We start from the raw sequence: 12,577 nt of genomic DNA on the forward strand, positions 1-12,577 counted from the left end.
TCTGTTACCCAAGGATTTCTACTAGCCCTTATGTTTTTACCTACTTGATCCTCTGCTGCCTTCACTACTTCATCCCTCAGAGCTACCCATTCTTCTTCTACTGTATTTTTCCCCCCATTTCTGTCAATTGTTCCCTTACGCTCTCCCTGAAACTTTGTATAACCTTTGGTTTAATGAGTTTGTCCATGTCCCATCTCCTTAAATTCCCACCTTTTTGCAGTTTCTTCAGTTTTAATCTACATTCTCTGTCTTACCATTATATAATCTATCTGATACCTTCTAGTATTTCCAGGATTCTTCCATGTATACAACCTTCTTCTATAATTCTTGAACCAAGTTTTCGCTGTGATTAAGTTAGGCTCTGTGCAAAATTCTACCAGACGGCTTCGTCTTTCATTTCTTTCCCCCAATCCATATTCACCTACTATGTTTCCTTCTCTCCCTTTTCCTACTCTCGAATTCCAGTCACCCATGACTATTAAATTTTCGTCTCCCTTCACTACCTGAATAATTTCTTTTAACTCATCATACATTTCATCAATTTCTTCCTCATCTGCAGAGCTAGTTGGCATATAAACTTGTACTATTGTAGCAGGTGTGGGCTTCGTGTCTATCTTGACCATAATAATGCGTTCACTATGCTGTTTGTAGTAGCTTACCCGCACTCCTATTTTTTTATTCTTTATTAAACCTACTCCTGCATTACCCCTATTTGATTTTGTATTTATAACCCTGTATTCACCTGACCAAAAGTCTTGTTCCTCCTGCCACCGAACTTCACTAATTGCCACTATATCTTACTTTAACCTGTCCATTTCCCTTTTTAAATTTTCTAACCTGCCTGCCCGATTAAGGGATCTGACATTCCACGCTCCGATCCGTGGAACGCCAGTTTTCTTTCTCCTGATAACGACGTCCTCTTAAGTAGTCCCCGCCCGGAGATCCGAATGGTGGACTATTTTACCTCCGGAATATTTTACGAAAGAGTACGCCATCATCATTTAAGCATACAGTAAAGCTGCATGCCCTGATGGATAAACTATCTGTCTACATAATTAAGTCTGTATGGAACTCTAGGTGCACGGGTCCTACTTTTTCATATGGAAATACTGTCGTACTGCTAATTTTTTTTTTAACATGACACCCTTTTTCACTATTCTGGTGGTAGTTACGTATTTTTAGACGGTGGAACAGTGTAGTACTGGTAAACTTTATGTTTTATAGAACAATTCAAATGCAGAAATAATTGATTTGACAGTCTATAGTGCATTACACTAAGTATGCTACAGAGATCGAACACTGAACATTCACAATTGCTGGTTGACCTATGAATTAAATCAGAAATGCCAAGTTACACCACTATAGTCAAATCTTCGCGTATATCTGATAAATAATCAAATAACGCCAATTTAAGCAAAATTAGCTTTGCAATTGTGTCCATATCCTTACATATTTTAGAATATAACTTAGACTTTTGAGCATGGCGTCATAATGGTTGCTGAAACATGTGAACTAAATTCGAGTTTTGGAAATTTTTGCGAGTGAATTGTTTTCGAATATGCTATTAAAACAACTCGGTCATTTCCATTAGCTTTCTTTCTTGTATTTCCCACCGCTGTCATCTTGATGATATATTGTATTGAAGATCATTGTGAGGTTGTTACCCTGGTATGTAGCCAACTCACACGAACATTTGCACTTTACAAGTTGTTCAAATATAATGTTAGCCAATTACTATAATCGTCAAAAGCTTAAGATTTTACTCAGGTCTGCTGCCGCAAGGAAACCAAGAATGTTTTATACAAAGTTATCTATATCCACATCTACATGATTATTCTGTAATTCTCATTTATGAGCTCGCCAGAGAAGGAAATCTGGGAGAAATTCCTGTCTCAAATTCCACAGCTGTAATTTTGATACGAGGAAATACTAGCAACTGATACAGAATTGTGTAGGGTAACGCTGCTCTTCTAGCCTTCTTATGGGCAAATTACACGTACAGATAAAGTTTTACTTGAGTAGTATATGTTCCAAGGAATGTAATATTTCAGACGTGTGTACATTCTGTGTGGAACAACATTTTGAAAGAACCTACCTTGTAGCCAAATTCAATAGCGCGTATGATATTGACATCGGTCCGGAGGGCGTGTCCAGCAGTCAGGTTCTTCAGTTCCACGATGACGATGTCTCCGAGCGAGTAGTCATTAAATAACATCACGTCGAGGTTTATGGAGACGATTTTTCCGTAATTTGGCCACGAGACCCACACGGGGTCCGGGTCGGCGTCTCCGAAGATGTGCACCCGGTAGAGCTGCTCCGTGAGGCGAGGCATCGTCACCAGCTTGCTGTCGGCACATTGTAGACACAACAGTGAGAGGTTATCCACACAGTCTCAGAGGAACACCAGCTGTACGTAACTTACTGTCCGCACTGGAAACAAAAGTTACAGTTAGGTGCCTTAAAGAAGCACTTCACCTGAGTACTTCGTGTATCCGACAGTCAACGACGCCCTCACACATTTCTAACGCGCACTCTTACGAAATACAGCGTGAAATTGCAATAAATATCATGATCAATCACAAATATTAGTGTTTTATTGTACCTTCCGTCGCGTTTTAACCTTGTGAATGCGTACTGTTACTCTATTTTGTACTGTCGTAATTTGCTGAGATTGTGATAAAAACATTTTCACTGATGAAAAGATGCTAAATTTTGGAAAACGCAGATCACAAACATCGGAGGAAAAGCAAAGGAAATTGAGCAAACCGTATGAAAACAGAGGAGGTGGGAGGAACACTCAGTTTATGCATTCATTTATTCAGGATGGGACAAATGAAAGTGGCCCGGACGAGTCGATACGATTGGACGTGAATTTGTGGCAGAATTAACGGAGGAGGAAAAGACCTAGAGTTACTTCAAACAGGCCGGAGCAACTGCCCGTACAGCTGGCCCAACCACGGAGCACGTTTACACAATCTTGATGCCTGACAGAGTTATTAGCAAAATGGTTCAAATGGCTCTGAGCACTATGGGACTTAACATCTGTGGTCATCAGTCCCCTAGAACTTAGAACTACTTAAACCTAACTAACCTAAGAACATAACACACATCCATGCCCGTGGCAGGATTCGAACCTGCGACTGTAGCGGTCACGCGGTTCCAGACTGAAGCGGCTAGAACCACACGGCCGCACCGGCCGGCAGTTATTAGCAGAGGAGGATCTGGTCACGGCCCTAGCTGTCGATCCAGGGCAACAGATCTGTCAGTGTGCCATTACTTTGTGTGGGGAGCCCTCAAGTCTAGGGTATATCGCAACAACCCTCGCTGCCTTCACGAATTTCGGATGAGACTGCAGCAGTTCCAGCAATCCAGATTCGATCCGCCTTCAGCAAATTGCTGACCAGGACCAGAAAGGGCCAGCGATGAATGGTGGTCTGTTTCAACACCCGCTATAGTCAGGTTAGTGCTGTATTTCTATTTCTCTGCTGTGTTTCTTACTACTCTAGAACTCTGATCTGTGGGTCTTCTTTATTTGGCACGCCCTGTACAAAGTGGTTCCCGAAAGCAAACGACAAATTCTTGAGGTTGCTTAGAGATATTTTTGGAGTACTGAGGCATAAGAAATTCTTGATCTCCGGTGACTCGTTAGAGAGTAATTGCACTTCGTTTGATTTCTCACCCCCGTTTATCTTTGTGCCTGCACTGCACTGAAAATAACTAGACAAGAGCGCAAATGTCAGCAGTACGTTGTCTGCGTCTTTTTTTTAATACAAACTCATTCCGTTCACTTTCGGTATTTTACTACTGGCAATAGTAATGTCCACTTCACTCTTTCCCCTGAAGCTGATGTTACATCCAGTACTGGTCGGCTCTGTCCAGAGTTTATTTTACTGGCAGTGTTGGTTTTACATTTTAGTGATAGCTGGCTAGTTTGATAGGGTTACTGATGAAGAGCTGGTTGTGTATGGTTAACTGAATGCAATGGAAGAGCGACACAATCATCTGAAGGTTGTTGCATTACTCAGTACATAATGTTGTATGTTTTGCTGTTGGCATGTTACAGCTTTTTAACTCTTGTGAAGATATTTTCACAAAAACAATGATAACTGCGATAACAAACCTAATAACTCGTAATTACATTATTACTCTTTACCAATACCGTGGGTCCCTTATACCGAACCACTCAGAAAATATCCCTGAACAAACTCTGAAATTTTGTCGTTGGTTTCACTTTGTATTAGATGAACAAAAGAGCAGATGCACAAAATTGTGAACCAACATCCTTAACCCAGATCTAATGTTGCGTATTCTAAGCTCATATTCATAGAGTTCCCTAAAACGGAACCCATTAATCGGCAAGAATTTAGAAGGCCAATTTATATCGTGCAAGCCACAGAAGAGTCCAACTTGCTAATTTTATATTCCTAGATTTCCGGAAAACATTCGACACTGCACCACACTATATGTCTGTCCTTAGAGTCTTTTGTGGTGGCATGCTTCAACAAAATCTTCTTGGCTTGCAAGCCCCATCACTTCGAATAAAACACTCTACGTTTCGATGGCTGTCTCTGTCATCATCAGTAGTCAAGATCACTGCCTGCCACGACCACCACTGTATTCTGCTTATGAAGTGATGCGACTTGTGAATCGAGAAGATTTTATTGACGCTATGTATTGTTCCTAGAATACCTAATACGTATTTAAATATGCAACTGTCTCGAAGATTTTTTAAGTGGTAGAGACCAGTACGTTGTTATGGACAGCGACAGTTCATCATAGATAAAGGTGATACCAGAAATGCCACATAGAAGTTTCGTGTTCGCCAATTACATAAATAGCCTGTCGGACAGGGCAGGACGCAAACGGAAGCTTTGCTGGCTGTTTATAAATTATAAAACATGAATCACGCTTCACGATCCAACGTATATGCTTATACCAAGGTTTTTTAATATATTTTGACTAAATAACAGAGTACCTTGAAGAATTACGAAAGGAACTGCTGCTGAAGGTACTTGTGATGAACTTTTGTAGCAATGTGACCATCACCTTTGACTTTCTGTTTCTCTAGTCGTAAGGTCAGTATTGCCTCACGTGTTCCAGTATTTCTACGGAATCCAAACTGATCTTCCCCGAGGTCGGCTTCTACTAGTTTTTCCATTCGTCTGTAAAGAATTCGTGTTAGTATTTTGCAGCTGTGGCTTATTAAACTGATTGTTCGGTAATTCTCACATCTGTCAACACCTGCTTTCTTTGGGATTGGAATTATTATATTCTTCTTGAAGTCTGAGGGTATTTCGCCTGTTTCATACATCTTGCTCACCAGATGGTAGAGTTTTGTCAGGACTGGCTCTCCCAAGGCCGTCAGTAGTGCCAATGGAATGTTGTCTACTACGGGGGCCTTGTTTCGACTCAGGTCTTTCAATGCTCTGTCAAACTCTTCACGCAGTATCGTATTTCCCATTTCATCTTCATCTAAAATTCGGAGTAGGTATTAAAATCCATGGAGAAGAAATAAAAACTTTGAGGTTCGCCGATGACATTGTAATTCTGTCAGAGACAGCAAAGGACTTGGAAGAGCAGTTGAACGGAATGGATGGTGTCTTGAAGGGAGGATATAAGATGAACATCAACAAAAGCAAAACGAGGATAATGGAAGGTAGTCGAATTAAGTCGGATGATGCTGAGGGTATTAGACTAGGAAATGAGACACTTAAAGTAGTAAAGGAGTTTTGCTATTTGGGGAGCAAAATAACTGATGATGGTCGAAGTAGAGAGGATATAAAATGTAGACTGGCAATGTCAAGGAAAGCGTTTCTGAAGAAGAGAAATTTGTTAACATCGAGTATAGATTTAAGTGTAAGGAAGTCATTTCTGAAAGTATTTGTATGGAGTGTAGCCATGTATGGAAGTGAAACATGGACGATAAATAGTTTGGACAAGAAGAGAATAGAAGCTTTCGAAATGTGGTGCTACAGAAGAATGCTGAAGATTAGGTGGGTAGATCACATAACTAATGAGGAGGTACTGAATAGGATTGGGGACAAGAGGAGTTTGTGGCACAACTTGACCAGAAGAAGGGATCGGTTGGTAGGACATGTTCTGAGGCATCAAGGGATCACCAATTTAGTATTGGAGGGCAGCGTGGAGGGTAAAAATCGTAGAGGGAGACCAAGAGATGAATACACTAAGCAGATTCAGAAGGATGTAGGCTGCAGTAGGTACTGGGAGATGAAGAAGCTTGCACAGGATAGAGTAGCATGGAGAGCTGCATCAAACCAGTCTCAGGACTGAAGACCACAACAACAACAATAGTCACTGCCAGATGGCATGAGAATCTGAATTGTTCCGTTTTGAGAAGTGAAACATCGGAATCAGCATATCAAATAGCGTTCCGAAATTACTGTTACAGTGGTTGTTTCAAATCCTCCGGTGGTTTTTCAGACATCAGCGGCAATAGTTGCACTGTATTATATAGGAGAGTGGGAGGATGTTCGTCAAAAGTGGTGTTAATGTCAACCGAGAATGTCCTCTGTCCTCTGTTCTGTTTATGACGTTTTCTAGTACTCAGGCAAATCTTTGCCACTTACGTATTTTTCCATTTATATACTATAGTTCCTAATTGTACAATATTGTACCATAAAAATTAGTTTCCCAATAAATGCTACTAATAGCATTTAAAAGAGAATATGAACACTCATTCATATTTTGGAAAGTCATATGAAGTCATTCAAGACAACTGTATATATTTAGATTAATACTGATATACAATCAATACATGATAAGATATCAACTAAACGTAACGGGAATAGCTCTGGTAATATTTACTCCATTAATACAATACTGTTTTTACCTAGTAATCTCTAAAAGAATTTACATTTGGCTAACATAAGCTTTAAACTGGAAATATTATAAAACTGAAAAACGAAACTTATGTAGATAGTAATTTGAACTGTAGATTTTTCTGCAAAATTCCAGAACTATCGTCGACATATATACTATTCATGCTTGGTGCAAGTTGCATTCGCCTCGTTACACATCAGTGAGAGTGAACATGATGTGAAGATCTTTTGACTTGTTGTGGTGGGAAGGGCAGTGGTTCTGTTCATAACTTTTATGTGCATTCATAGTTTATATTTGCCTTTTGATTTTAAACAGTGTTTGTGACTGTGTATTGATTAATTTTAAGTGAAAATAAAACATCGTAATCTAAAAACATGTCATTAACCTTCTGCTGTATCATTTCATCAACCTAGGGCAAAATTGATTGTATTAAGACTATCACTGATGCTATTGGCAAATTAAGTGAATAATTAACAGTTTTGTCAAGATTCCTCTCTTGAACTTTGTCTACAAACATTGTGTACAAAGAGGCTTACATATAAGAAAGGCTATCAAAAATAAATATCTGAGATGTTGAGAATTAAGGAAAATGTTTTTAGGTGTGTGCTGAAGCCAGGATTTATAGACATTTTTTGCTCAATAGTTAATGTAATTCTTTTCATAAGAGTACTACAAAAAACCACATGTTAAGTCAATAAGAAAGATTGCAGAGGAAAAGGCTATGGTGGGCACTTTGTTCAGAGAATAACAACTACTCATACAAACACCATGAGTAAGTGAAGGTAAAGGAATAATCACATTATTTTAAAATGTGAATTGAGAGGAAGAGAAAAGCTAAGTACGCCAAAAACCTTAATCTTGGTATTTTGTGGCGTATTGGGCTTCTAGATATAACCTAAAATGAACAACAGTAAAAAAGTAGAAAGTAAAGCAGGGGGAGGGAGGGGTTATAGAGGTGTGTCAGCTAATTTTTTACATTTCAAAAGATGTGTAAGCTGATAGAAATCTGATCAGTGTGCTGAACTAAGACATCTTAGGAAAACTGGGAGATACGCAAATAGGTATGAAATCTAATAGTGACCAAATGAAATGTAGCAATGACCTATTGAGGGCGGAAATAAAATTCAATGATGATAATTTAGTTTCAAGAATAGGAGACCTAGAATCTATCATGAAGATAAACAATGAACAAATAAGCAATCTAGTTACTGGATAACAGAGTAAATGTTACTAACAGCAAAATCAGCCTAGTTGTTAAAGAAGAACATTCAATTATAGAAAGCAGTAGTGATCTTATGCAAGAATCAAGTGTTAACACAGCCCTACCAAACACTGACCTACCTTTTTCACAAAGTATAAAAGCTGCAGTATCTGCTTATAGAAGTTTTAGGAAAACAGTATTCGAAAGCAGATGTGAAATCATATCAGAACTACTTATTGAAAAAGAGTGTGTGATATACATAACTGTACTTTCACGTTACTCAAGAATTTCAATAATAAAATTTTATCTGTGAGAGATTCTCATGAAAATGTTAGCTTCAGTGATGGTTCAACAAAGTTGCAAACTTGAATCTGGATAGGTCAGTGTTGCTAGTACATACTTTAGTACCCTTTAACAAAAAACTCAGCTCAAAGGCAGTTTAGACATTGTTCTTGGCTGCATGTTGTGCTTGCAGTGAGCACAGAGGTGGTGAAACTGGGGCTTCTGATTGAAACGGAAACTAAATCTGAACTAGATGGAGACCAAGAGACAAACGTTGAGGAGTTGTAGCAGTAATATTCCCAGAGGATCACAAACCTTATTCATGATATGTATGTAACAGGTCCAAGGCCTAAATTTTCTTGCTGTATTACTTCAATAATTTCAACTTTATATACTGCATTATTTCTCCACCCATCATTTGATCCTTGTAGAATTATTCCTACTGTCAATCTGTCTTCCGTTTACTATCGTAAGAGACAATAATGTAGTTATGTAGCCTTCTTATGATCTCACATTTCCAACAAATTAAACGGAAACGACAAACCATTTGAGGACTGGAACATATAAATTTATTACTATTTCTGCTGGGAAACCTCATACATGTGATACATTATTATTTATCATTTTGAAAATTTTCGCTGTATCTGAAGTGTTAACATATTTATGTGAACCAAAAGTGGAAATAAGAAAATAATTTCCTTATTGGATTACTTAAACTATGGTATGCTATGTTGTATTAGTTGTGGATAAATAGATTTAAATTACTACCATTTTGGGTATCTTTCATGTATTACGAAAAATAAATTCGGATTTTTACATAAGGGGAATTAGGACTGTTTTATGTGTTTATAGTCAGCTGGTGATAGCAAAACAAAACATCTACGAAAATGGAAATGTTAGATTTTTACAAGCTTTGTCAGCTTCATCACTGTTATGATATCGTTGTGAAAGAAAGGTTCAGTGGGTAATGGTATTTGTTAAACGAAAATAATAAACAAATTATGCAAACTAAAAGTTAAATAATATGTTTGAAAGATCAGTTACGACGTAAAATATATTTCTTGGCTCAAAATACATGATATGTTACCATGAATGAGGTACGTAGAATACATTAGAGAATTCTTCTATATGGGGTGTATTTATGGATTTATGTGACGCTTGTGTGTGACGCTGATATTAAGATGAGGTTTTGTGAAGTAATCTGTATTTCTGCGTTTTATGTGATGATGACAGGTTGATGATATATTAGGGATTATTTGTACTCTCTTGTGTAATGTATTGCACTTTTTTGTGATGGTATACTGTACATGAACCTGGGAAATGGCTAATGTGAAATTATGCTACATGTTGATGTAGAATAATGTGGTCTGTGGTTACGCTGATGATTTTCATGAAGTGTAGGCAGTGGGTCTGAACTACTGGTAGTATTTGAATTTTGGTTGACAACTTCGTGATGGTCAACATAATCTTTGTATAAGAAAAATTATGAGAATTGTTTGTATGAAGTACTAAATATAATGTGACTGCTGACTATAAAATGTTAATAGCTGATGAAAAACGTCAAAATCTGTTATACATTTTAAATGCATGGCTGCACATAGTTAAAATGTGGTGGGCTGTACTGATGGGATCATTAGTGTTAGAAATGATGTTACTAGGTCACATTACAACTGGAATATAAAATACCTATAATCATGGTTGTTATATTTACCAAATAAACAAAAAAAACTGTGGATTATATAAATGATATGAAGCCATTTAAGTGAAAAGAAGGGCGATTTTTGTGTTTTGTGAGAACTATTACTTTACATAATTTGTTGCATATTTATATGGTGACATTACAATAATGCAAACGACGCCTTCCCTAAATGCTTGTTAATAATTATTTTTTGTTACATATTTGTGTATCAAAATGGTGTTATTTCGTCAAGTACATGTTTACTAAATTACCTTTTCAAAACTGTAAAAGAGAACTATTTACAGTGGAAGATGTTTCTAAAAAATTCAGTTCAGTGGTTAATGAGGCACGATGACTTTTGAAGAGAAATTCATTTCAGGACGAAAATAGAAAAAAAGAAAGGGATACACCAGAAAAGAATGATCAAAACGGGGCGGAAATCGGTACATGTGGTGTACATATACAGACAAAGCGAATGATTACATCTTCAGAAAATTTGGATGATTTATTCAAGAGGGAGAGTTTGACAAATTGAGCAAGTGGGTAACGTATTGCGCCATCTCTGTGCCTTATGCAAGCAGTTATTCGTGTTGGAAGTGATTGACAGAGTGGGTGGATGTCCTCCTGAGGGATGTTGTGCCAAATTCTATTCAACTGGTGCGTTAGATCGTCAAATCCCGAGCTGGTTTGAGGGTATTGTCCACAATGCTGCAAATTTCATTAATTGGGATGATATCCGACTACCTTGTTCGCCAAGGCTAGCGTGGCGTGAATGTCTGGCGGAGGAGGTGTTTATCTGCCGGTGCAGAAGACTGTCAGAGTGGCCTGTGAGAGACGCCATGAGTGTTGACGGTGCTGGTTGGCCACCAGTAGAAGTCTGGCGCAAGTCGAGAGAGGGCGTGTCTGTGTGAGATCGCCAGCACGGACGGCATTTATTGTGGGCCTACTGACATGAACAGACTTGAGTCGCTGGAACCTGTGGCTTACGGATACTGGCTGGAATGTGTTGGGGTTCCTTGGGTATCTGACATACTATTATACTATGTCGTTGACGTGTATATAGCTGGCTGTACCATGCAGCATTATACACTAACAGGTACCGTACCGTAATCTGGTATTTACTAAAAGCACATTTTCTGACAACCACCCACAGACAGTGCGTCCCTACAAGAGGTTAGTAACTGACGATGTGAAGTCGCTGCCCACAGTGTATTGTGTTTGCTGTGTAGGATACAGCTTTCCTACCGACTGTATGCCAACAGTTGAACAGTCGGTTTTCTAGACCTTGTAACGAGGTTTTAAAATGGTCGTGTCTACCATGGTTAACTTGTGTCTTCGATGGAATAATAGATACTTGCTTTCTGTTTCTTTCGGAAATGTTTCAGGTTAGTTTCTGTGGTACTTTCTTGCGCCATTTATGTGCGAATGTGACTGAGGATCGTACGACAAAGTGTATGTTTATGGCAGTTTTCAAACGACAAACGTCCGTTTTCCTGTAAAAGGGAAAATAGTGTTCTCAATTGTTAAAGTATTTATGGTAGAATTTGATCTTTTAGACTGAATGTATCTCTGAAGTTTCCTTGGACCTATTCGTTTTCTTAGGCTGTTTCAATTACGATGTAAATTAATTTAAATTTTATTCAATCTGTGTCTCCCACTAATAATTTGTTTCTATTGTTAAAATTTCACTTTGGAAATATTCTGTTTATGACTCCAGTGAGTGTAATTGATTGTTCTGCAGAGACCCTAATTATTTTGCTAAAATTCATTTAAATTTTATTTAATGTGAGTCTTTATTAACAATTTCTTGCCTTATTAATATTTAAGATTTGAGACATTCCGTTTGTGAATCTGGTGTTTGTATCCAGTTAATCTGGTCAAGTCAAATCTTTGGCTGTGTGATTATATTTATCCATTTTATCAAGAAATGTGTAAATATTGTACTGGTAACCCATACTCAGTCAATCGATGCCACCCTTCTTTCCAAATTCAGGTATCAAAGAAAGCACTGAGGAATTCTCAACCCAAGAAATACTGTATCAGGAGGGCCTATGACGTGATAAGTGCAGATGAAGTTCAGCGTGCAGTTTTGTCTGCCAGGAATTGAATGTATCAGTGACCAAGATCAAAATGTTGAGCACTTGACATGGCACTCATGAAAATAACCATAAGAACTGTATCGGCAGACCTTTTCTCCAGATGGAATGTCAGTATTTTGCGTCACTGTTATCGTGTCACTAATTGATCAAGTTCCACACATGTTATTTTGTCGAAATATTCTTATAATTTTCTTTCTAAAATTACAGGAAAATTAGTTTCATTTAAGTACTACAGAGAGTCATAATTCGGCAGCTTTCAACGTTAAAAATTACTTGCGTATCTCTGAGCCGTGGCATATTGGGTTTGGCATTGAATCTCTATGATGAGGCCACAACAGATTAGATTTCGCTGAATTCTTCAGAAAAGGAAAAACGGTTTCTTTTTCTTCGGCGTACAAGCAGTACAGAATGATATCCTGCTACACTCGCTCACACATTTGCAGTTTTAGTCCTCACCTTTAGATTTAGTTGCAAAAG

General features: G+C 38.1%; 1 protein-coding gene across 1 annotated transcript in view; it reads right to left on the bottom strand.

Annotated features, from left to right (window-relative positions):
* LOC126262198 (retinol-binding protein pinta-like) overlaps positions 1–12,577 on the bottom strand; it is a 92,691-nt gene that overhangs the window by 48,386 nt on the left and 31,728 nt on the right. The window contains exon 4 of the mRNA XM_049958614.1: positions 2,096–2,345. Within this exon, the coding sequence (XP_049814571.1) occupies positions 2,096–2,345 (250 nt within the window). The remainder of the gene's footprint in view (positions 1–2,095; positions 2,346–12,577) is intronic.

The sequence above is a fragment of the Schistocerca nitens genome, chromosome 6 (genome assembly GCF_023898315.1).
Source record: "Schistocerca nitens isolate TAMUIC-IGC-003100 chromosome 6, iqSchNite1.1, whole genome shotgun sequence".
NCBI classification, from domain to species: domain Eukaryota; kingdom Metazoa; phylum Arthropoda; class Insecta; order Orthoptera; family Acrididae; genus Schistocerca; species Schistocerca nitens.